Here is a 25,338-nt window from a genome sequence, read left to right as displayed (position 1 = left end):
AATTTGATCAGTAGCAGCAAAAGGGAGATTTCCTTTCTTTTCCATTGTAAAAATCTAGACGTACACATTACTTGGTGGTATTTTTGTTCCAGCTATAATAGTTGACAGTTTGCAAACACCACGTTTGAGGTATTGATGCATTTAGCTGATTATAACAGAGTACGTTGTGAATTATGCCCTTTAACTTACAAACCACAATGCACTGTATTAATTTAAGTTAGCCTAAATTATTAGTCTTTTGATAGTACCTACACTACACCCACTCTACTGTTGGGCTTCTTGGAGAGGTAAAGATTTGCCTCCACCTAGTCAGTTTAAAACAGGCTTTGTGCATCAGTCAAGGCAGATAGTCCTGGTGTTCTGTGACCTTGTTGGAACAGCTTCATTACATTCCCTGTTTTTCTGTCTCCAAACCCAAGCACTTTGCATTATCTTTGTGCTGAAGTGCATCAGTCATGAAGCAAAACCACATTATGGTTCAAGCATGTAAAAAAAATGGAATCGTATGCCCAGGAGCTGCTGACACCCCTTCTCCTCAGCGTGTTTAACTTTCCCTCAGATAGGGAAGCTGCTGATAGAATTCAAGTGACTTGGCTGGGACGAGAGCACTCTAATCACCAAATACTGTTATCTTCCACTCAGGTTCCTCCAAATGCTGTATGTGAACTGCACAGCAAGTGCTATCCCAAGCTCAGCTTCCTGGAGACTGAGCAAACCCTGTGAGGTGTCATCTCTTTACAGTCTGAGGCATAGCAGGGAAGTTCATGGAGGCTACGGCACTGCTGCCTGGCTTGAATATGGCTTGCATGTTACAGTTCTGGACATCTAATCTGTAAGTAAATGTCTACCACCTAAACCTGCATTGTGCTTAATAGAAACTGTGCAAGCATTTGCAAGAGGTTTCTGTGCAATCTGCCATTTGATCAATGCAAATGTCTTGGAACGCTTGCACCTAGGTCGTGTTCTGCAGACACACTGTCTCACAGAAACAACGCGCTCCTGCACTTCATTGCCAGTGATGTTGAAATACAAACGTGCCACAAGAATAAGAACAGTCATGGTAGATTCCGCACGAAATAGTCAACTGACCACTCTTCTCAGCTCCTGCTGCCTTCCTGCCAGCAAGCACCATCCTGACAAATTAAACTGTATCCTAAAGCTATACTTAGAAGCCAATCTTCCTAGAAAGGTAAAAATAAACAAGGTTTCATTTCACTTTGAGGGATGCACACACAGGAACAGAGACAGCCACAAGAGACTTTGTTTGTTCCGGCTCTATATTTGGAGTATAGAGGCCAATAGAGCACACATCCCATTTCCATCTAAAGGCAGCGTTAGCAGTATCTTCTCACTTGCCTGGATGCAGCTATTACCAGCTCCTGGAGATTTTTGTGGGTACTACTGTAAGGAAGCTTATTCTCTCTCCTGCTGAAGGCCCAAAGGACTGATATTTACATGCTGAACCAGGTGTGTTCCCACAGCACCACTGAGGTGATCAAAGATATAAACTGCTCTGCAGTGGAAATTCATTACAGCAGTGGCTGGAGACACTTTGAGAAGACAACATGGTGCAGATTCTGTGAGAGATTTGTAAGAACATGTTTCCTCTCAAAGCAAAACAGGTCAGAGCAAGCACTGGCAAACCAAGTCTGCAAGGACTCCTCTCCCTGCTGCCGCTATGTCAGCCCACTTCAGGCCCCCTGTGGAGGGAAGGTTACAGATGACACCAGTTGCTGGTGGTCTGGGATTACCAGTGTGGCTGCCTCATCAAACTTCATCAGAAGGAACCCACACACCATACCCCCCAGAGCCAAAGAATTAAGGACAATTTTCCATTTGTAGCACTTAAACTGCCCTCATGGCAGAAAGCCCAGGTCATAGAGCTTAACCCTCTCTTCATATCCCACCCTACTGCGCTCATACATCTTGATTCCTCCCCCAGCATGCTGAATCCCAAAGGTTTTCAAGGTGTTAGATGTGTATTGATTTCAGAGAGCTCCCAGGATGCATTATGTATTAGGCCAACATGCTAAGGGCCTGGCAATTCCGCATTGTTTGATGTTCTGCAATCTATCCTTCGTATGAATATGGAAAAGTTCCTCTTTGTTTGCTGCCCATTGATCCAGCCATTGACCCTTCTCCGTGTGCATTTATCTCTGATGATTTAATAATGAAAAAGACCCAATAAACTGAGGAAAGGGAGGAAGCCATTTTCAGGGGACCTATCGCCATGGAAACACGCCATAAGTTGTGTAGAGAACAGCAAGATCAATAAGGGCTGCAGCTTCCAAGTCATCATGAATATGTTATGGAATGTGAAGGGCCAAAGCCTAAAGACATGCATAAGCTGTGACACTATGAAGTCCAGGCCCTGGCGCCAATCCAACATCCAGCATGAGTCAAATTCAAGGCTTCAGGCAGGCTGTTGGGAAGGCAGACCTGCACTAGGGAGTCCTGAATTGTCTCAAAAAGCAGCAATTTCGGGCCAAGGGTTTGATTTGTGCCCATATGACACCAACTGATGGAACAGCTATCCTCCACCAACTCATCTTCTTGATAAGCTACAAGGATGACAAGCTGGATTCACAACTGGTTTATACTGACATGGCTCTCTTGACATAATGCAAGTTTAGGATGTCAGCCTCACCACCAGGAACCCAAATTTACTAAAATTAAATGCTAAACTAAGGCAGAGAGATGACATGAATCATAACTAGGTAAGAATCACAGCTTAGAAAGCGGGGGGCAGTGGTTTCTGCTAGCGGTTGTTTTGCTTTGGATTGACAAACTGATGTCCTCATGCTCTGCAGTTGCACACAGAGAGGTGACAAACGCATGCAGCAGATAGCAAAGTCATCTACCAGGCTGACAAAAAGACTTCCAGCCATCTGAGATGCTAAAAATGTTCCTCTTAGGTATTGCTATGCCACAGCTTGGTGTTGATTAGGAATCCAAGCCTCCTCATACAGAAATGGGTGAAACAGAAGGCCTCTTAACAACATCCAGGCTCTCATAGGGGCTCCTAGAGACCCGGGTTTGGGGTACCCACCACAACCTCTGAACCATGCACCACCAGGACAACAATCTCTGCAGCAGGCCACCAACGGGTTTAAGCTGCCTTAGAAACAACTCTGCATGCCATTTGTCTGGGTAAATGCCGTTTACATCCCATCACCTTACGATGAAAGACCAAAGAACAGAGAAAGAGCTTCCTGTGCCTGAGGGTGGATCAAACCTGAACCTGATGCAGCTCTTGTTCAGGTACATGAAGCAATTTACTCAATGAGATACTCTGTGAAGTACATACTCTCAGAAGTATGGCTACAAGTGCTGGAGGCTGAGGAAGTGCCAAAGGAGCAATGTGTAAGGACTGTGGATTGGGATGGCTGGAGTATATACTGTATACTATTTTCAAACCTCAGCTGACACTGACCAGTATTACTTTATGAGAATCACCAGAAGAACACTGGTTTATATCAGCACTTCCAGGCCTGGTGGGAAATGGCTGTGCTGGCATCACTGTTTCAGACCAGCTTCAGCACAATGTGCCAGCCATAAGCCTCTTCTGAGAAGATGGGGGTGGAAGGGAGTAAGACACGGAACATAGTAATGAGGTGGTGGCTACGTGTGTTTCAGCTGCAAAAGCAGAAAATATTTTTCCTCCCCAGCCCTCCTGCTGCTAACATCAAACTCTTGTTTGCAACTCATAACTCATCATTCAGTGAATCTGAAACAAACCTAACATTGCTGCGATCTTGGCAGCAACCATGCGCTGGGCTGCACCCCCAGAGCGTGAGCAGCAGCTCAGGGAGGGGATCCTGCCCCTCTGCTGCGCTCTGGGGAGACCCCCCCTGCAGTCCTGATCCGGCTCTGGGGCAACAGCACAAGAGGGACGCGGAGCTGCTGGAGCGAGGCCAGAGGAGGCCACAGAGATGCTGCGAGGGCTGGAGCAGCTCTGCTCTGGAGCCAGGCTGAGAGAGCTGGGCTGGGGCAGCCTGGAGAAGAGAAGGCTCCTGAAGGGGAGACCTTAGAGCAGCTCCAGTGCCTAAAGGGGCTCCAGGAAACCTGGAGAGGGGCTTTGGACAAGGGCCTGTAGGGACAGGACAAGGGGAATGGCTTTAACCTGCCAGAGGGGAGATTGAGATGAGCTCTGAGGCAGAAGCTCTTCCCTGTGAGGGTGCTGAGGTGCTGGCACAGGGTGCCCAGAGAAGCTGTGGCTGCCCCATCCCTGGCAGTGTTCAAGGGATGCAATTCTATGATTTTTAAGGTCCCAACCCATTCTGTGATTCTGTGATCCAGGTACTGAGACCCTGGACAAGAGATGAAATCACCTTCTAAAAATGCAGGAGTTGAAAAAAAAAAAGTCCAAATGCCTCTGATTATTTTAGGTCTCAGCAGAAACATACTGTGCCAAGGCTGTGCTTAGCTAAGGCATCCACGTGAATCCACTATCCCCTCCTAACATCAGATGCTGAATTAATCACTGCACCTACAAAACCAGTACGTAGCTCACAAGAGATTCTTTTCCTTTTGACCTCAAAGCTCTTGATGCAGGTAGCTGAGGCTCACCCTCAGCACTGCCAGGTGGGGAATCTGAGGCAGGACTGCAGCAGAGAGGTGGTTATCTCCCAAGTGCCTCACTCACAGGCACATCCACCGCAGAAGGCAGGAGACCAGGAATCCTGAATCCACCGAGTGACTGAAGGGCGCTTCCGCTCCACAGAAAGGCAGCTCCTTATGTAAGGAACTGTGCTCCAAAGCCTTTTCTAAGTTTCTGAGAAACTATTATTTGTTGGCCCCACAAACAGCTCTGCATTGAGCTGACTGAAATGAGGGAACCCAACAGAAGCCAACAGGCAGCAAGAGACTTGGGGAAAAATGAGGACTTGGTGCATATTCTAAGCGAGGAGAATGAGACACTCAGAAACTGCTCATTTAAAATATATTCTCCCCTAGAAAGGGTACCCCCAGACACACCTGCCCTAACAGGATGCTTTGAATCACCAATTGCACAGAGCAGAAAACATCAGTGGCCACATTCAAGGCATAAAAGGCCTCTTCCCTCCTGTCAGACTGGTAGGAGCCATGTTGGCTTTTCATCTCGCATGGCACGGAGGGTGCTACACAACACTCCTCCACGGGAGCAGCTTCTCGGGGATCTGGGCATTTTCACTTCACACCTATCTGGCTTTTGCCCAGATGCAGGATGTTGATGGATCTCTCCCACTCTTTCCAGGACACGCTGCAGATTTCTGACTTTTGATTTTTTGTAGAAAGGGCACATCTTTGTGGTGTGTTGGGGATGCCCAGCGGATTCTCCTTTCTCAAAGCTCTAATCCATGTTGCAGGGGCTCAGTGACACAGAAAGTCCAGTTGAGAAACCTTCCAGAGCAAGCTGGAACTGCAGCTCCTTCTTTCCTCACCATTCTAAATGCCCATGATGATCAATGGGAGTTTGCATAATAACTCTCTTTAAAAATATATATAAAATGAGAAAACACTGGTTGCAAAACACAGCATCTTACTGTAACTGTACTATACAGTCCAGTGCTGCTCCTCCAATATATATAGTACTTTTCTGCCAGAGACATCCAGACAAATAGTGATGAGCACCATTAAAAAACGCTTAGATAATCTTTTCCAGTATGGGCTGGCCCTGATCTGCTGTGTTTAAGTCAATGGAACATAGCCATTGAGCCCTGGGGGAGCAAGTGCCGGCCCTAAATCATGTCTTTGATGAATTGTTCTTGGGAAGGAAGAATTCATTAAGCATTCTGCTCAGCAATTAGAAATAACTGTATTTTTAGAATGAACAACCTGCCAGAAACAAGTTGTTTCAGAAATATATTCAGATTGATGCAGCCCATTTTCCATCAATACATAACAAGGAGGCTCCAGCCTGCCAGTTCCCAGCCTCCCGAGAGGGACACTGCATAACAAGGTAGGACAGCCCTGTCACTGAGGGCTCCACCACTCAAGTTCACATTCTGTGAGCAACTCGCTAGAAAAGAATGTAGTTTCTCCATATATTAGGTTTCCAGACATAAAATGGGAATATAGATACTTGTTATTTCACAGGAATATTACAAAGTTATTTCTACAAGCAGCTGGGACAGTGCAGATATGATAGTCATGAAAACCCAATAAATAATGTAAAAACCTCTCTGCGTTTGCACATCAGTATCAGGGCTCAGACATGTGACAAAGGGAATGTGAAATCACAATCTTTTTGGACATATGACCAATATAATTACCTTATATATATATAATTACCTAATTCTATATAATTATCTTATATAGTATCTTATACTTCAGCTATACCTGAAATGGGCAAGTAGTTTTGTTGACACAGTGAATAGTTACCAAAAGGATAGTGGGACAGGTTCAAGCTCTCTCCTGCCTATTCCAGGTACAGATTTCACTGACAAAGGAGGACCAAGTGTACATTTTCAATCTACCTGTTCAAAATCTTAAATTCCCTTTCTTCTAGGCAGGAGCTCTTTCTGTTCTCTTCTCTTTTGGTGAGGACAGAGTCTATTCCTGCCTGAAGCCCAAGTGCTAGATGGGCAACAGCACTTTCCAGATGCCACAGTCCTCCTCACCAATATGGACTTCTGGTCCCCAGGCTGGAAGAAGAAAACCTAAAAGAACCAAACCATGCTCTGGGTACTGAAAGTTACAGCCACAAAAGACTATTCCAGGCTTCTTCAAATTTTGTGTCTTAAAAGAAAAGGCATGTGTAATCCTTTGCTTGTGGTGCCTAGAGGCAAGTCTGTTCCCTGCCCCATTTTGGGCACCAAGGTTGGCAGCAACGTCTCAATGAATTCCAGCTTTTCCAAGAAGCAACACAAGAATGCATTCTCAAAGGTCCTCTTCTCTAAAACAGGAAATACACTTCTACACACACAGGACCTGATTTCAAGGCTACTGTAGCCTTTGATTTCAGCAGGAGCAGGGATGTGCTAGCATATTATGTGAATTAGCCCAGAATTTAATCTAGTCCTTCTGTTTAAGTAAGCTTAGTAGTAAGGCAAAAGTTAGGGTTTTCCTCTGTATCTTTCAAATTCATCCCACCCAAAATATATAAGACTCAGTCAAACTGGTTGGTGCTCAGTAGATACAGGAAGGCTGAGAAAGAGAAGTATAAAGATGGTTCAGTGATGAGGGTACCTGGAAGAAAGCTCTGCAAGTCCCTGGAGGCACCATCCTCAGCACCCCCTGCTTTCCGCGGGGAACGGCAGCTGGTCTGTCACTGGAGTGCAGGCAGAGCAGATTAGCTCTGCCGTCGAGTACATCCAAAGCCATTTTACCTCATTAGATATTCAGATTGTAATTTAGGGATCTCCTTTATGAAAGACGTTGCATCAGAAATAGCTATTTTGTGGGGGAAGAGCAGAATATTCAGTGCTCTAAAGTACTTCCACTGTAGCAACAGAGAACCAGCCTCACTGAGTCCTGCATGAAGATCCACTCCACAAACACCAAAATGTGAATGCAGTCTGGTATCTCACAGGAATGCAGTATTAGCAGGTCTCACGTGGTGCGAGACACTGTCCATACAAGCCTCAGAGGTACCTACACAAGAGACACAGGCCAGAAGTAGCTCCAAGGAGTAAAACTGGTTCCCAGTGTCACCCCCACTAGCTGCAGTGGATCCTCACCAAGGAATTTGGCTCCATACGTTTCATCTATGGATAACAATTAATTTCAAAGAAATTATGATGGATCCACCAGAACCCCAGTGTGTGGAGAAATCATCTGACCCAGCACTGCAGCAAAGTTAATGCTAAGGGGAAGTGCAGAACTTCCACAGTACACAGCACAACCACACACGACTAGTGCTTCAGCGCAGGGTATGAATACAGCTGAAGCATACTACTCAAACTGTCCTAAAACTATTCACTGTGTTATCCGGCTGCTAGTAGGCTAGTAGTCTGCTCTGTCAGCAGCCATGGATTTTGAATGATCAGGGTAGGTTTTATTACTACAAAACTCCTTCATCTGGGATATCCTCCCGTCTGCTTTCTGAGCTGACCAGGGCTATGTATCTTTCCTTTGAAAAACAAGTTTTCAAAGAGCTTGTGAAGAATTCTCTCCACTCCTCTTGTGAGCAGCTGTAGGAAAGCTGTGCTCCATCTTGAACCATTCCAACTGGAGGTGCCACCAACCCTATGTCTTTATCCCTAACTGGATTGCAGATCCGAGTAGGCAAGTCTGTGGCAGGCACAAGCTTCCACTGACCTGTCCTTACTTGGAAGAGCTGCTCTTTCCCTGAAAGAACCTTCAGCCATGAGGTTGTGCACCCAAAGCAAGGCCCAAAGTTCGTCTGTGGTCCAGGCTGAGGAAAAGTAAATGACTAAGGCCAAGGCATCTTGTTCAGCTCTTTCACAGCTTGTCTCTGTACTTATCTAAGAAGCTGGAAAGAAATGCTCATGGCCTGCCATGGCTGAGAAAACGTGTATGTGATGATTACATGAAAGGAAGTGTTTAAAAACAGCTCAGCCTTGTGAAAGTAATACCCTCTAACAGCTTCCAAGTCCCAGAGGGGTTACATCTCCCCCCTCCCCCAGTGACTTCCATACACCAGTGTCTCCCACAGCTATGTTCATGGATAGGCATAATCCTTCATCTCTACGGACAAGCCAACACCTCTGTCACTTCCTATTCTCCATAAGAGCTACTCTGTCCTGCAAAGAGGGTTGTGCTCATCGGGGGACTGAGCTTTGGAGACATTCCACTGCTTTTGTTTTTCCCCTGCTTTTCAATTTCAGCTATAGGAAGCAGAGGACTGGAAAGCCATCTGAGGTGCTTTAGGGTGCGAAGAGTGAAAAAAAGAGGTAGTGGTAGTCTGGACCTGGGAATCACCATCCTGTGGTACCAGAGAGAGTGATCCTTGACATGCTCAGCCCCGTTTTGCGTTTTTCACATCCACATCACTCACAAGGCATTGTATTATTAGCTGCACCCCCGATGTTATGCCTTCATTTCCAAAGCAGACTCACTCACACACACATAACATATCCACCCACATGCAGTAATGGTTAGACAGACACAAAGCCACCCAGCAGCCTGTGTTTGGGGTGGGAACAGCTCGCATTAGCTCATGAGGAAGCTTAGCTTTAATTCTCCTAAGCTAGCCAGGCTGGGAGCTGCGCGCTGCTCTCCTGACTGACTGCGGAGCTCCAAGCAGGGCAGATGATGTCAAGGCAAATCTTTTTTTGTCTGCAGTGCAGATTTTGCTGTGTGAATTTACTTGCAGATGAGGCTTCCAGATCCCCTGTTCAAAAGCAGGAGCCCTAGGCCATACCCACATCTGCCACCGTTAGCCTCAATTCCTGTTTGTGCTGCAAAAGGAGCATGCAACCAGCAGAGCTGCCCTTGTTTGGAAGGCTTTGGCCCAACTAGACAACAAGAAGCCACAGAATTTGCCCCATCTGGATGATGGATCAGGAGGAGATGACAGGAGCGCCTGTGCTGCAAAGAGACAAAGGCATAGGAGCCCAGTGGTAACAGGAATGCACTGAGAGAAGTTCTGAACAAGGCATCCTCCATAGAATCCCAGACTGCTTTGGGTTAGAAGGGACCTTAAAGCTCATCCAGTTCCAACCCCCTGCCATGGGCAGGGACACCTTCCACTAGAGCAGGTTGCTCCAAGCCCCTGTGTCCAACCTGGCCTTGAACACTGCCAGGGATGGGGCAGCCACAGCTTCTCTGGGAAAAGTCTGTGCCAGCGCCTCAGCACCCTCACAGGGAAGAGCTTCTGCCTCAGATCTGCCTAAGAATTCACATGAGGTTTTGCAAAACCAAGGCCCAGAAACTTTCCAAGTACAGTCAGGGCTGAGCCAACAGTCACTGCCAAATCTGGAGTTTGATTTAAGCATGTCTTCGACCCAGGCATTTGTTCTGATTCCCAGCTGAGGAACAAGCCTAGCTGCTCTCTAACCACAGCACACACAGTGCATCACCTCACCCACGGCTGGCATGCTCTGAAGCACACTCGGGTTTTGCACTGAAAACCAGGGGTCACAACAGATTTCCCATCAGCTTCAAGAGTCAGCGAGCTTCCAGGATGTCTGCTAAAGCTGCCGCAGCACAGCAAAGGGCAACCAGTTTGCCAGCTCCTTGTGCCAGACCTTTTATTCAGGAGTGTTTACTAAAGCCAAGAGGTCACATATTCCCAAAGAAAAGGGACACACACCTTGCAATACACAGGAACATGTCATTTTCAGAGCCTCTCCAAAGCCCATGCAGGGGCTGCACAGTTCTCCTTTACAGACACAAAAGGTGAAGTTCATGTTGTCTCCCTCACCATGCAGGCTTTTTTCTGTCTTTTCCCAGCCTAGTTCTAAATGTGCTACACAACATAGCACCATACTGGAAGTGTGCAGGCACTGGGAACTGGTTTCCTTACTAAGACAGATAACCCAATTACCCAGAAATCACCTCGCAGTACCTTGATCTACTCAGTTTTGGGGTCCTTGCAAAAGATGGACAAGAGATGTAACCAAATCTACAGCAGTACACAGAAAAGAATAGTCATGAAGAAAGTCTCATGGAACCACCTCTTGGATGTGAACCATACCCTTGCTGACATCAACTCTGGCATGTTCTGCTATGCTAAAATCTTTCAGAGTTCTACAGCATTGTCCATGGCCCCTGGCAGTACCATCACCCCTTTTCAAAGCTGGAGATCAAGGCACAGTGTATTCTGTTCAGGATGGCTCACAGGGTCTCCACAAGATGCACAACCTGCCTTCCAGTTTGTCCTTCCATCTGTTGCTTATGATTCCAAGTGTATACGCAGCTAAATGACCAATGGGAGAATGACACAAATGCTTTGTAGAGGCATCAAGGCGAACAGACCATGAGCTGTAGTCTAGACTGGTTCTTTCTCCTGCCCTCCCCACAATTCACAGACAACCAGGGATGGCAGAAAAATATTCCTTGTTTTATTAATAGAAGTCTAACTTCTGAATGCATTAGTGCTTCAAAGCAAAGGGGGAAAGATCAAGCATCAAGAATTTGTGCTCAGTGAAAGTGGGTTTGCTATTGTTAAAAACCTGCATAGAATCAGTCATCGTTATCATTCCTCTTATCATCTGGACTCCTGGGAGAGCTCATCCAAGCCCTGACGCTGCCAGGAAACGTCACCTTTGCACTGCTTCACCCTGCCTAATGCAACTCCTGCTTCTCTGCAGAGAGCCACCACGTCCCTGCACTCGCTCAGCACACACCCCAGTGCTCTGCACCATCCCGGAGGTGGACGGAGGGGAGCGAAGCAGCAGAACAGAGCTGGGTAACGCGGGGCCTGCGCTCCCTCCCGGCCCCCAGACACACACACACACACACACAGAGGCACACACACCTCTGCTTTGCAGAGGAGCCACTGCACTGGGTGACACTGATGGTAGTGCTGGGATGAGTTAGCACCTTGCCCTCAAATCACGTGGGAAGAACAGCCACTGGGAGGAAGGCGCTGAGTAAAGTGGAGTCCCCGAGTCTGGGGAATGCAGCTCTTATCTCCCTCGCAGGCTTTGAGCGCTGATAACTTTGCAAGACATTGCTTTCCCACAGCCAGGGAAATCCAGCTGCACTTCACTGGGTTTTCTATCCCCCAAACATGCAGGGGGTGGAACTGAGCATCAGACTATAACAGTGCTCAAGCAGCTCTGACCAGGAAATTTGAATCCCACCAGAGCTCTTGTGCATCCCGCCTCCCTGGAGCTGTGTCCAGGGGTGAGGAGTTACTCAGGGTACACCTAATCATTTCCTGGCAGTCACAAGAACCCTGAAAATTCAAAACCCCAGGAGTGACAGCTCCTACACTAGAGTGAGCTGGCAACCTGCAGCACCTCTTCTGCCTCTAAGCTCTATGACAATAGATGCACAAACACAGGCAACCTCCCCATCCAAAGAGGCAGAGATTTAAATCCTTAGCACATATGGACAAGGCACCAAAATTAGATTAGCTTTTGTGCATCGCTGGGGTAGTTGTGCCCCTATCAGGTCCAAGAGATGGGCCCTCAAGCTGACCTTGCAATTCCCCTTTGGATACTCATCTGCTCCCACTGGCACTGTCTTCCCCCGCTGCACGCAGCATCTCTTCAGGAGGGAACAGCCTGGTTTGACTAGTCTAGTGCTAATAGTAGGCACAGAATGACCGTATTTGATGTCAGCCACTGTGAATATACTGCATGGAATGAATAATTTCAATCTGTAAAGGGACTTCCCAGGTAGCAAACCATTCAAGATGGAAAAGGGGCAGAAAAAGGTCTCTATAATAGCACCTTGTTAGCCCAGCACACATCTGCTCTCTCTTCGCTGTTTCTGGAGTCCTAACTGTTTTGCTTGCTGACAAAACCCTGGCTTTAGTGCTGTCAGCACTGCAGAGCAGCTCAGAGCCAAGCTGCGTTCTCATCTGCCTGCTTCAGCAAGGATACCTGAGCAGCTCTTACTGCTTGTCACATAGAAAGCAGCTTTGATTTGAAGACCCGAGGGTGAACTTGCAGTGCCGCTTGGTCAAGAAACCTTGTCCTGACTTGTAGGCTGAAAAATGACTGGTTTACAACTGTCTCACTAAGAAATGCTGGGATAATGTGGGAATAAGCACTGTATGGCTGCTAGAGGAAGAGGTTACCTAAATGTTTCAGAACAGAACTTAAATCAACCCTGCTCACCATAATAACTCCGACTCTTCTGCAACACAGAGCAAGTAAATCTCACGGAGTTATAGATCACCAGACACCAAAAAGGTAATAATGTCCCCAGCCAGTGCCTCTTGATTTGAAAGATGGTTGTGGATCCTACACCTGCATCGGCAGTCACAGGAACGCAAGTGGGACACTGAGAAACCAACAGAGGAGCAGAGGGTGGAGGTCTCTCCACATGGAAGCAAACCCATGTGCTGTTACAAACCAGGGAAGAGCATTTGCCTGAGTTGGTGATTTTCTTAATTCTTCCTCTTGGCCCCAAGTTCTGGAAACAGTCTCCCCCCTGCACACAGGAACAGCCTGGACCTCGTGGCATAAACCTTCAGGGGTGAAACCTTCTGCTCTCACTGCCCACTTCCCTACAGCCTGGCCCTTGCCTTACACTCACCAGTGGAACTGGTGGAACTGGGGTTTTCTGAAGTTCTCAAAGATAGCAAAGGACTTGGCACCTTTGGTTTTGAGTGACATTCATCTGTAGATAAATGGATTTAATAGCTTGTTAGAGTGCCAATTAGAACCAACAGTAACTCAATTGACCTATAACTGCCTTGGCACCAACACAGCTTTCAAACATACAAGCAAGGGAAAAATCTATGATCTGGCAGAGAGGAGAGCTCAGATAGTTGGGTTCAAGAGCAAACTGAGGGATTCATGGGCTTGCTAATGAGATGCTCATAACACATCAGAAACAAAGACATATTTCAATTATCTCAAGCTAAAATGACAGTGTTACCTCCAGACAAAGATCGCTCTCTTATTTGTGTAATAAATGCCTTTCAGTGCAGCAGCAGCGACTCTACAGCAGAAAAACCCAAGTAAGTGCCTCAGAAAGCACTAGCACAGTTACCTGACCAGAATAACCCTGTCTTGAAAGCTTCACTTTACCTGCTTAGAACAATACTGAACAGTCCTACACAGATTCTGTGTGTGCCTACCAATAAACACTTTCAGAAAACACATTTTTCCCTCAAATAAAATCTCTTTCACACTAATGCAGTGCAGACTGTGCTTCCACACAAATTCATCATTTTAAATGCTTAGCTCTGAGGATTGAGGTAGTTTAAGTATAAAAGATAAAAAATGGGTAGAGTTTGTCTAAACATTGCTGGGCTGGAAGTGTCCAAGGATGGAAAGAGAGATAATGTGGAAGGGCTTTAAATTACCAGGCAAAATGATCCATTCTTAAATCAGGAAGGAAAAAAGGGACTGAGAAAACTGAGATTGTTTGAGAGAGTCAGAGGGACAACAGCAATTAAGAATATATAGAAGGAGATGAAACTAATTTGGGGAGAGGCCCCAGAAAAAAACCCTGAATGATGGAGAGTGGCAAGGGAGGGAACCAGCCTGAGTGAAGAGCCAAGTGCAGTATATTGCAACTGGAACATTGCAGGGGCACGGGAGAGGCGTTACTGAGAACTAAAGCCACATGGAAAACAGTGATCAGATGGTGAGTGGGTATTGGGACCTAGGACTGGCTGACCAAGAAATCTGCCCTGAGAAGCCCAGAAAATGGAGATGGGACTGGTGGGATAAGAAACACAAACATGAAGTGAGGGATGGGGAAAACAACAGGTTCGAGACAATGGGGTAGAAGATGGGGAGAAAACAAGGAGAGAATTTGTAATAAGCAGAGCATTTCCCTTCGAAGCCTGAAGAGCAACCCAAGAACCTGGTGCATCACCGTTGCTTTGCTGTAACTACCTGCTACAGCCATTGCTTAATTCAGAGCAGAGGGCAGTGCAGCATCTCCTTGACAAGATCCACACCTGCTAATGAATCCAGAGAAGATGATTGTGATGAGGATAGGGATTGATTTGTTTTTTAAAACCTTAACGACTGTACAAAAGCACTGTGTTAAAAATGAGACTGCAAAGTCAAAAGCTCAGGTTATGAAATAGCAGAACGGAGGTTGGCTGTACATATGTATTTTGTTACAGTCCTTACAAGATTCAAAACAGTTCTTCCCATAGAATTCACTTGAGGTGAGAGGAAGGGCTTGAAGGAGACGTGTGCAGGAGAGAGATTTTCTATAGGAGCTCATTTCTTGCACTATTTGGAAGGTTTGCAATGAATGAGATAAGGAGCTGCAGAGTGAGATGTGATGGTGAGGGCAGATGAGCGGTGTGCTGGAGAGCCCGTCTCTGCCAAAAAGTTCCTGCAGAGATGTTAGGCAAATCACTCAACCCAAAACTGTGATTACAATAATATTCTTACGTGGTGATTAAAGAGAACACTGTCATTGTTCACAGCTATGTTGGGGGTGGGGGGGACTTTGCTGTAACAAGAGCTAAACTAACAAACACCAGAGGCTTGGGAAGAGGGTGGGTGGGATTGGCATGCCAGTTTCTCTGGCTGGCTGCTCAATCCTCCTAATGATTGCTCCCACAGAAGCAGAGCTCTGAACGTAAGGTATGCTGTGTAATGCTATGTCCTCTGCAAAAGAGGTACTTCAACTGACTTCACCGAGGTAGTGTTTTCCACAAAGGAACCATCCCTGTGTGCACTAGATGAGGGATGGGCTTCTCCAAAGTGATAATGTGTTCATCTAGTGGCAGAGAGATGTTCGAAGGGCCTGAATTCAGTTTATGCAGAAAATCTTCATCTTAAATCTCAATGCTTGCTTTAGTATTTACTTAGACACTTTCATCTCATTTTCTGCACCTGAACATTCATGAAAGTACTGTAATATTGTATGATTATAGTTTTAAAACTTATTATGGTGATACGCTGAGGTGTTTCTCCTACCAAGGCCTTCCTACTCTAAACACTGCCTTCGGTAGCATCTGAACTTGTCTCATACTAAAACCTGTGTCCCCACACTGATTTTCTAGTGTGGGGTTTTGATCCTCCCCCTCATGATGTGAAGATGTGATGACTTGTCTGTGGCCATGGGAAATGTGGCTGCACTAGTTTGGTCTCCTTAGTTTATGGTCACAAACCCATGTTTCTTCTCCTGCAGCCTGATTCACAGTCCAGTGAAGAGAACAGAAATCCAATCCATGCTGTTCAGCGGGATTTGGATTATCTCTCATATTATTCCTCTCATTCTGCTCCAGCAAAGCTGCCCTGGGAATTGGCAGAAAAGTTCTCTGCAGTAAAGACAGCAAGATGTGACTTCAGGAAAACATCTCCCCCTTCTCAGCCAACAGTGTCCCCACACTATTTTGAGGCAACCGCCATCAGCATGAACACGAAAAGAAGCTCGCACAGTCAATGAGCTGCCTAGCAATAAACCTGGGCCTGAGCTGCACTTTGGGTTTGTTTTTAATGACAGCTTCTGCTGCAAATGCAACTGCGTCCCTGACCTTTCTCTTTAAGCAGAGGTTTCTCTGAAGCCAAATTTCAATTTGCTGGACATAAGGCTCACACAATGGGCAGCTTTCATTTTAGTTTGCTATGAGCAGTGGGCAAGTCATATGAGGGGCTGTGGGCAGCCTCTGAATGTGAAGCAAGGCGGGTGCAAGCAGCATCATTCTGGGCTGCAGAAAAGGGTGTTATTGCCTGAGAGCAGGGAGAGCAACAGCCACCCAAGTGACCTGCAGTCAGGGAGCAGTGCTGTATGCTTCACACACTGCTCACCCTCCTCACAACACAGTGAAAGCTTAGGAAGAACAGACTCCACTGCTGGAGCAGCATTCCCATCAGGAATGCAGGGAATCAGTTCTACTCAAGAGAGTGGAAAAGGGAAACATGCATCCTCCCCACTTTTACTCAATCTCACCACTGCTATTGGGTTCAGCGTTTAGCACTGGAATTAGTAAATCCCACTGATTCCCCATGAGTGTCCCTGAATGACACTGCTCAGAGGTCTGGAGCAGCAGGAAGGGGAGCAAATGACTTTGTTCTGCAGGAATTCCCCTACCTGAGCATCGATTCCTTTGGGTGCCACAGAAATCTCCGCAGGCTCCCAAGCAGACAGGGGGCTCTGGCACACAAAGCAAATGAAAAATGGGATCTGTTTGCACACAACTATCACAAGTAAAGAAGAACAATGAAAAGACAAATCCTAAAATCTGAAGTTGGGTCTGCTACTGAGTGGGATATTTTCCATTGTTTTCAAGGAGGCAGCAGCTTCTCTTTTCTGTGAAGCAGTTAATAGATTACTGGGCAGTGAATTATTATTTACATCCACTGTTTGGACTATTCTGGCCCTTCGGATAGTGTGTCTGTTCTCGGGCCTTTCTAAAAGCAGCATGCTACACCTTTTTACAAGCAATTCTGGAGAGCAGCTACACCCAATATGCTTCAGTCCAGCTACAAACTAGATAGATAATTTTTTGTCTGGAATTTTTTTATTAAACCAATTGTACTGGATCAATGCTTCCTCTTAGCAATAAACTACAATTCTATCTATCCAGTGGAAAAGCTTTCAAAGTCACAAATAAATCTTGATCTAGGAAATAGCATTTGGCTCTGCACCAATGTGCAATCAACCCCAGATGCAACTAAACTCAAGCCGTGAGCACATACAGCTGCACCTCAGAAATGGAGCTAGGATTCTTATTTTCATTAGAAATTGCTAAGCCACCTTTTAAGTGCTTCCAGAACTAGTCCACTGCATTAGTCATGAGTACTCAGGGGCGGGGAGTTTGGTTTTTATAAAGGTCATTTGGTGTCTTTTCCCCTCACAATGGACTAAAAGCAGAAACCAACAGAGCCTTAATCTATATTAATTTGCTTTACTCTTGGAGGGTCATAGATTTGCCACTGGAATTAGCCATGTTAGATGCTAAAAGGATAATTTAATAAGCCTATAATGAAAGCCTCTGTTCCGTGCTAAACGAGGAACTTCTCTCACATACTGCGAAGGAGAAGCAACTCTATGAAGGCAGAGGAATGACACCTATGTCATTTTGCAGCAGAATTGAGCTCCAGTAAATAGTCTGGAGTGTTCCATTCAAAACTTCACATCTCAAGCTGTACTGAGGACAAGAGTCACAAGGTCTGGATCTCTACCACAACGCCTGGAGATACAGCTCACTCTCAGAGCTGAAACTGGGTTCTCCAAAACGACAGAAAACAAGATCTGGGTCTAAATATTTGACTTGAACCATGTCCACCAAATGCTGCTGTGCAGTTTTGGTGGCAGAGAAGTGCAGGATAATGGAGATAAGGTCCTGATGCTCCAGACTCTGCACCCATCGGTAACAAGGAGCAATCACGCATTGCACTGCGTAATTTGCAAAGCAGAAAAGAGAGTCCTTTGGCTCAAGGATAGAGTTCTTGCAAATAGTTTGATAATATCTGCTCTTTGGTGCAATCTGCTGCATTTCAGAGGTCAGAAAATATTATTATTCATGTGAGATGTTTCCAAGACAGATGCTTTAGCAGTATTCAGAGGAGGAGGGAATACAAAACCCCAAGAGTATCTGGGAACGCTCCCACTCTTCTCCTTCAAGGCAGCCATTGTTCAGAGGTCATTTTTCATGGAAGCCCACGCGTTATCCCTAAGCACATTCATATTCAAACAGATATGCTGCAAGTGACCCAGAAGCAGGGGTGAACAAAGTTCCCTGGAAAATATACATACTGACCATAGGGTAGCACATCCAAATCCTCCCCACCTGTTTAGATGTCTCTCTGTACAACCAGTACCACTGCTCCATCTGATGCTGGTAGAGAACAGTAGGAGAAGGCACATATCTGTGTGCAAGGCTTCTAGCATCAACTGAGAAGAAACACAAAGCAGCCAAATGAATCCGACCCCAAGCAGAGAGTGTCTTGCACCAGGGTGCAGATACCCAACTCGCTGTGCTTTCTCTGCACAAATGCAAAGCTACATCAGGGAGGATGATATTATTAATACCAAGGAGTCACACATGGATACATACATATATAGCTGCATGCATACGAATGGCTGTTAGCGGCCTCGGTGTGATCCTCTGGCTGGGCAGAGTCTGAGCTTGCCTGTGTATCTCAGTCCTTTGTGCAAGGCTAGGAGTGGCCCTACAGCCGAGTACCTCAGCAGTCAAAACTCACCTCCTAATTTCCTGCACTGTTTTAAGGAGGCAGGATTGGTTCACTAAGAATCTTCAAAAAATAAACTCTTAGGAGCATCTCACCTTGGGCAAGGTGGTTACCTCAGCTACTGCTCCAATCCTGTCACTGAAGTTTGCCAGCCTGGTTCTGTGCTGAAAACGTAGTCAGAAAGATGGAAGGGAACAGATCCACTGTACAGATACATAAAAGATATGCAAACTGAATGCTACTTTTGTATAAATCCAAACACAACCCAGAGACTAAAGCCAAAATTCCTTGAGGGTGTGAACCACTGAGAACACCTTGCTAGGATAACCTGGGAAAGCAAAGTGGTTAAACTCCAGACCATAGCAAATAATCCAAACAATAGCCAAGAGTATGAAATTGGGTTTGTTCTTTTTAAAGCTAATGACTCTCCTGTTTCACTGTGTTTGGGAGGTATGACTTGATCAGTCACAACTGGGAGGCAATTTCAGACTCTTTCCCATCAGGGTTTGAGTAAGATTGTACTTGCAAGGACTATGTATCATGATGTAGCTCCTGGAAACCCTCATATGCTCGGTCAGCTGTGTGCTCAGGAGACTGGAATGCACTGAATTCAGATGACAGCGCAGTCTTCCACTGCACAAAGCTTTCTAATAACATTTGTTAATCCGAATAAATGTGCAGGAATCTGTTTGGTGCCAGTGCTGAACCTTCTAAGCATGTGGACTGCTTGCTAAACCCCTAGTAGGTAGTATCAAGAGGTTTCTGTCTTTGGGCACCCAAATCCACCCTGCAGCTCCTTCCTGCCATTATCTTTCTAACTGCATTCAGGGACCAATGCAAGCTTTCTTGAAGAGTCCAAGAATTCCATAAAATCATGTCGCTTGATAGATATGTGTTTGAATAATGTTCTTCTGTGTGCTTTTAAATGTGAGGTGTAAGCCAGTTGTAGTGAAAGTTGAAGCAATAAACCTTAGCCATTGACTGCACTAAGTAATTAATTATTGATTGCAGTACTTTACATACATATTGCAGAGGACGATTCACCTGGGCATGAGACAGGGAAATACCCAAAGCCAACCCCTCTGCTATACAGAACTCCATAAAAAATGGCTGTAGGGTTTACAAGTTAATGTCCTTATTAATCTTCATGGAAACGTTGCTGTCTGAGTGAAAGCAAGCCATCTCTTTCACAAAGACAATGTTAACTATTCCCTATCCAAATGAATTTTGCAAATATGGATCTGCAGATGCAAAAGAGAAAATCTTTCTCTGTAAGACTCTGAAGGTGTTAAGCTCCTTCTTAAGGACTGCTGCTCTCCCTTGCACATACCAATTCCTGACAAGTGCTGCTGCAGTACAGCAACAGTAGCAACATCCTGCCCTAACTCTTTGGGAACCAGGGAGAGGAGTCAAGAGGTACAAAACCAGGATCTGAAACAGGAATGAGGCAGACCGTATGTTCTGAACTGGAGGTGTAGGACTAGTTACGCAGCAGAAGCCACCACACTTTTAGTCTAAGAGTTGTGCATCAGGTGGGAGCATTTTTCCCCATTTACACTGAACTTACAGAGAAGATTTTCCCTTATAAAAAGCCAACGTGAAAACACATTTGTTGGTTTAAAAACACAATTTAAAATTACTACTAGTGTGGGGTCACTAGAACTAAGCTTAAATAGAAATGAAATCTGCAGATTGTTTGGCTGGAGCAGATCTTGGATGTGTCCTCCAGCTCCTCTGACTAGGAAATGAAGGAAAGTTCTGCCTGGGTGTGTGCACTGTGCAGAAAGGTCTGAGTTGGACATGGGAGGGGAGGGGGAGGCCAGCTAGTTTTGGGTGGGCCAGCAGGGGGGGATTGTACCTGAAGTCGCTGTAGGGATGGATGATCCAGAACCCAGCAGACTTAACCCTTTCCTGCTCTCTCTCCACGGCCTTCTGGCTGCCAAACATCCTCAAGGAGAATTTGTTGACCCCCGGCTGGAGCATGGCCCCAAACTGCCTCTGCATGAAACCGGCTTGGCCCAGCCTCTGCTCCTCATCTGGGGTGATCTGGTCACACCCTCCACCTCCTTCCACTTTGATGGAGGTAGAGGAGCAAGCCCGGGGGGGCTGCTGCTGGGGCTCCGGGGGGGACGCTGGTGGGGGGGGCGCTGGCAGTCCCTGCTCCAGCTCCGAACTGCCAGGGGGGCTCTTGTCCTCACTGGGGGAGGCCGGCTCCCCTTCGCCGCCGATCAGCCTCTTCTCCTCGGCCGCGTCGTGGAGGTGCCTGCTGGTCAGCGAGGACAGGCTCCCTTTGAAGCGGCGGCAGTCCCCGTTGGTGCTCGTCTTGGCGCCCTTGCTGCCCGCCTCTGTCTCCACGAGGCTGGGGTCACCCCCTCGGCCAGGGTCTCCCCCGAGAGCCCGGGTGCTCCCAGCAGAGGGCGAAGGCAGTGGCTTCAGCCTGATGCTTTTCCTCCGGGTGTCCTTGTCGCTGTCTTCCTCCTCATCCATGATCGACGCCTTGGGTCCTATCTGCTGGGGCAGGCTGTAGAGTCTCTTCCGCATGGAGGGGGGCAGCTTGTCCATGGCTGCTGCTGCTGCTGCTGCTCAGTAAGAGGGAGAGACCCCCTCGCTCTGCCCAAGGAGGGGAACCGTCACTGCCCCAGGCCCCTGCTCCCAGCTCAAGGGGCAGAAGGGACCAGACACTGGCGTGTCATCTCCTTACCAGACTGTGGCATCCACAGGCTCTGCATCAAAACACAGGCTCTGCATCCAGAAGAGAAGGAGAGGAAAAAAAAAAAAAAAGAGGGAAGGCAAAAAAAGCCCCCCCCTCCGTTGTCCCGATTTGGCTACTTGCTGCTTGCCTCCCCTTGGTGAGTGTTACTGCAATCCCTGTCTGTTCAGATCCAGAGCACCGGGCAAGAAGTCTAGAGGAGAGCCACACACTTCTTGCTGGAAGGTGAGGGAGGGCGGCAGCAGCAGCAGCAGCCGCTTTGCCATGTTGGCATCGAGATGCAAATGTGCCGTGTCTCCCGGCGGGCAGACATCATCCGGAAAGCCAAGCTCAAGCCCGGGTGCCTTAAACTCCTCAACCTGCCGGCCAATAACACAATGAACTGCAACCTGCAGCAGCCACTGCTTGCTTACATCACTGTCATCACTTATTCCTCATGCAGCTCCTGCTCCTGGGAATATTCATGAAGCGATCCCATTCTATTGGGTTGCCATAGGAGCGACTACTGCACGCAGGCTCTGCCTACCTGAGCCAGCACCCGGGCTTCTTAAAAGGGCAACGCCTGGCTGCCAAGGGGGTGTGTGCCTCAGCGGGCACCGCAACGCTGCTGCTGCCGCTGCGGAGCTGCAGAGCTCCCGCTGCGGAGCCAAAGTCACCCGTGGCTCAGCTTTAGCCAGCAGAGCCGGGCTGGATGCACCCGTGGTTTAATGGCAGGAAGTACTGGCCGGCTGGGATTTAACAATAGCAGCATAAACATGCAATAAAATAAATGAAAAAAACAATAGGAGCAAGAAGATTCCTTTTTCTCTTAGATGCTTATGGTCCCTGCTCCTTCTGGAGTTGTGGTGGCTTTGTTGCAGGTTGGCTTGTGAAGACATGGGGTGAGGAGGGGGTTGTGGGGAGGGGTGAATCCAAATCTAAACAGCGGTTCACCTTGAAAATCTCCCTTGCATGCAAAACAGGGAGTGCCTGGCTTTCCCAGCAGGAGTTTGCCTGATGGGAAAAACGTTGTGGTTTGCACCTGTGTGGAAAGTAGCCCTGGTGTGGAAGGTCTGGTTTTGCTCGGCTGCCTTGCTTCCCCGTTAGACATGCAAACCAGCACTATCTCTCCACTGTGGGGCTGGAGCTGTAGAAATCATTCCAAAAAAAAAAAAAGAGAAGCAAGCTGCATCTGGAAGAGCTCCCCTGCTGGAATGATGGTGAGGAAGGAGGGATGTGTGGGCTCTCCCTGCCACACGACACAGGGAAACCCACTTCCCAGTGGGCACCTGAGTCAGCACTTTCTGCGGCTCACTCACCCTCCACTAGCAGGGCTCCCAGGAGGCTGGTCCTGGGTAAGTGACAGCTCCACATGGGAATCCTGCTTCCTTTCATTGAGGGCTACAATGCACCTCGTATGCCAGAGGCCAAAGCGGTGGGGGAAAAAGGCTAAAATCAGGCATTTTCCTACCTTTTGTTCTTTGAGAGGAAAAGAGGTGGCAATCAGTCCTGCTCTGCCCTTCTTTGGGAATGGCTGTTTATTCCATTGTGTTTAAGAAGCTCTTACGATTCAAATGATTTCCTAATGTAAAGCCTTTAAAACCAGTGGAGTTAAATGAAGAATCTGTTTAGCCGTATAGAGAGTGCCTATATTTTTGCATAGATTCGCTATCTGAGGCTTTCTGGAATGTTTGTTTTCTCCATTTAAAATCCTAGCTCCTGGGAAAAGGCAAGAACATGAATTGTGCAGGCAGGCAGGGAGGAAGGGAGGCTAAACAAAGGCAACCAATGCCCACTGCAAGCAGCGAGGAAATTCTCACCCATGTCTGCACTTCTGCTTTCATAGCAAATATTCCCCTTTTCCCTTCCAGGAGTCCCTTGCCACTCGCCTCAGGTACCTCTGGCATTTAAAGCAGCAGATGTTACTGAAGCTCTTACTTCAAGGAAATGCAGGCATCAGCAGTGACTTCACCATACACATACACAGCACATTCTTTCTCATCATTGTTTGTCTGCTGTCTCTTGAATCCTTTCTCTGAAGCATTCACCTGCTCCTCTCATCCTCCCACCTCCTGGCACAACCCAGATGGGCTGTGACTCATGTGAAATACTCCTCGGTGAAGCTACCCAGTGCAAACATTATTTAATATTATTATTTTCATCACAATTTCTGGTAGAACAAGCTTTTCTGCGGAAATAAATCTCAGTTTTCAAACGCTCCTGTAGATTAGATAATGCAAACCAAGCCAGTGACAGCATGCAAGGTCTTTTTCCTCCTCTTCTTCCCTCCTCCAGGCAGGGATGCTGAGGTGTAACCACTTCTGAGCCTAAGCTGCAATCAACTGCCTTCCAAAAGGATGTGTTTTGATTAATGAGGTGCATAAACTGATGCAGCTTTTTAAACACAGTCCCTAACATTCCCAGAGAATGACAGAGCAATAAAGGACATGCTCAAGCAGTTTGTCCTCTCTCAGCTATAGGTATTCTAGCCACCTTCTTTATGTCCTGGCCTCTCTGGGATTGTTTTCCAAGTGCTGCTGTATTTGGTGACACAAACAAGATTCTCTTACAGCCCTGAAGTGGGGAAGGAACACAACAGTGCATCCAAGCTGCAGAATGCTCCTTTATCCCTTCTGTAGCTAGGACAGAAATTATCAGCTGCAAAGACTGAGTCAGGCTGACTGCTGCACTGTTCCAGAAGCACACAGATATCCCCATGCCCAGAAATAAGAAACTCAGTGCTATATTGGGTCTAGGCCTTGTCTAGTAGACAGCCCAAAGTGCTAAAAACCAGAAGGCGCATCCTTCTGCAGCTCTGTCTCCAAGTGGGGGTTCCTAAATGCTTCTAAACACGTGGCTCCAGGAATTACAGGTACCAAACTCTGAGGACATTACGAAGTCCTTAAAATGTAATGACAATTTTGTGTCCAGAGAACTTCAAAATAATGGTATTTTATTTGAGAGCCTTCCAAGAACTAAGTGCAGAAGGCTGGGAATTATCCCTGTCTAATGGTATGAAACTACTGTTGTGGACATTACTTATTGTCAGCGTTATGGCAGCTCTTTCCATGTCAGCAAACAGACCTTTATAGGCACATTTCAGAAGAGCCAGGACTGCTGCAGGACCAGGTCCTGCCTATCATTGCCTGCACAGCACACCCAAAGCGGGTATAGAGAACCCACCTGCCAGGAAAAGGGAGAACTGGTTTTGAGGGAAATGATCTCCTTTTAAACAGTGCTTGTCAGTTACTGATCTAAGACTTGGCATAGAGACAAATGGAATGGATTTAGTAGGGAGAACGCAAGTGAAGCAGCCAAAGATTCACTTGTTTCTTAGGGGATTTTGCCAGCTCATATATACATACATATCTTTATGTATACATTTATGTATGTATGTGTATTTATATATATATTTATATATGTATATATGTGGTGTTGTTTTAATAACAACCCAGGTCTGCAATGCAAATGGGAAAAAACCCATTTCAAAGGAGCTCGGGACTATGGAAGAACAGTGAGAACCATAAAAACTGCAGTCCTCTGGCTCGGGGTACAGAAAGCAGCAGTACAAGCTTTCTGCATGCTGCATGGGGCAGAGTTTCATCATCATCCTTGAACCCTTGCGTTCTCAGATGAAAAAGGAGTCCACAAACATGTGGTACAGATTGGAAGAATGGGAGCAAGTCCTTCTGAAGCTGCCTCGCAGGCAGGCAGTAACTCATAACTGACATGTGAAATTCATGAATTATTCAATGCTACAAACAAGGGAAATTCTACCTCAGAGTTTTAGTGGTAGAATCTGCACTTGCTGCCCCTGCAGCTGATATCAGACCTAGAAGATAATAGAGAAATAATCACTATAAATATACAAATCCTACCTTCCCTCACCCTTATTAACTACCCACGTGTGCTGTCACACTTGTGCTTGTTGAAATTCAGGCAGTGTGTTTTTCTTGCTCTACCATGTTCCTT

The 25,338-nt window shown here is 46.7% G+C and overlaps 1 protein-coding gene across 2 annotated transcripts in view; it reads right to left on the bottom strand.

Annotated features, from left to right (window-relative positions):
* HCN4 (hyperpolarization activated cyclic nucleotide gated potassium channel 4) overlaps positions 1–25,033 on the bottom strand; it is a 94,303-nt gene extending 69,270 nt beyond the window's left edge. Inside the window, exons 1-2 of one of the 2 annotated variants that reach the window (XM_030498335.1) lie at positions 25,029–25,033; positions 20,536–20,734 (exon numbers count right to left, since the gene is read on the bottom strand). In XM_030498335.1, coding sequence (XP_030354195.1) covers positions 20,536–20,681 — 146 coding nt within the window. In that variant the 5' untranslated portion in view covers positions 20,682–20,734; positions 25,029–25,033. Of the gene's footprint in view, positions 1–20,535; positions 21,937–25,028 lie in introns of those variants that run through there. The other variant, XM_030498334.1, reaches the window with a different exon arrangement.
* Between the last annotated feature and the right edge of the window lie 305 nt (positions 25,034–25,338).

This window comes from Strigops habroptila, chromosome 9 (genome assembly GCF_004027225.2).
Source record: "Strigops habroptila isolate Jane chromosome 9, bStrHab1.2.pri, whole genome shotgun sequence".
In the NCBI taxonomy this organism is placed as follows: domain Eukaryota; kingdom Metazoa; phylum Chordata; class Aves; order Psittaciformes; family Psittacidae; genus Strigops; species Strigops habroptila.
This window is presented reverse-complemented; position numbering and strand designations above follow the sequence as displayed.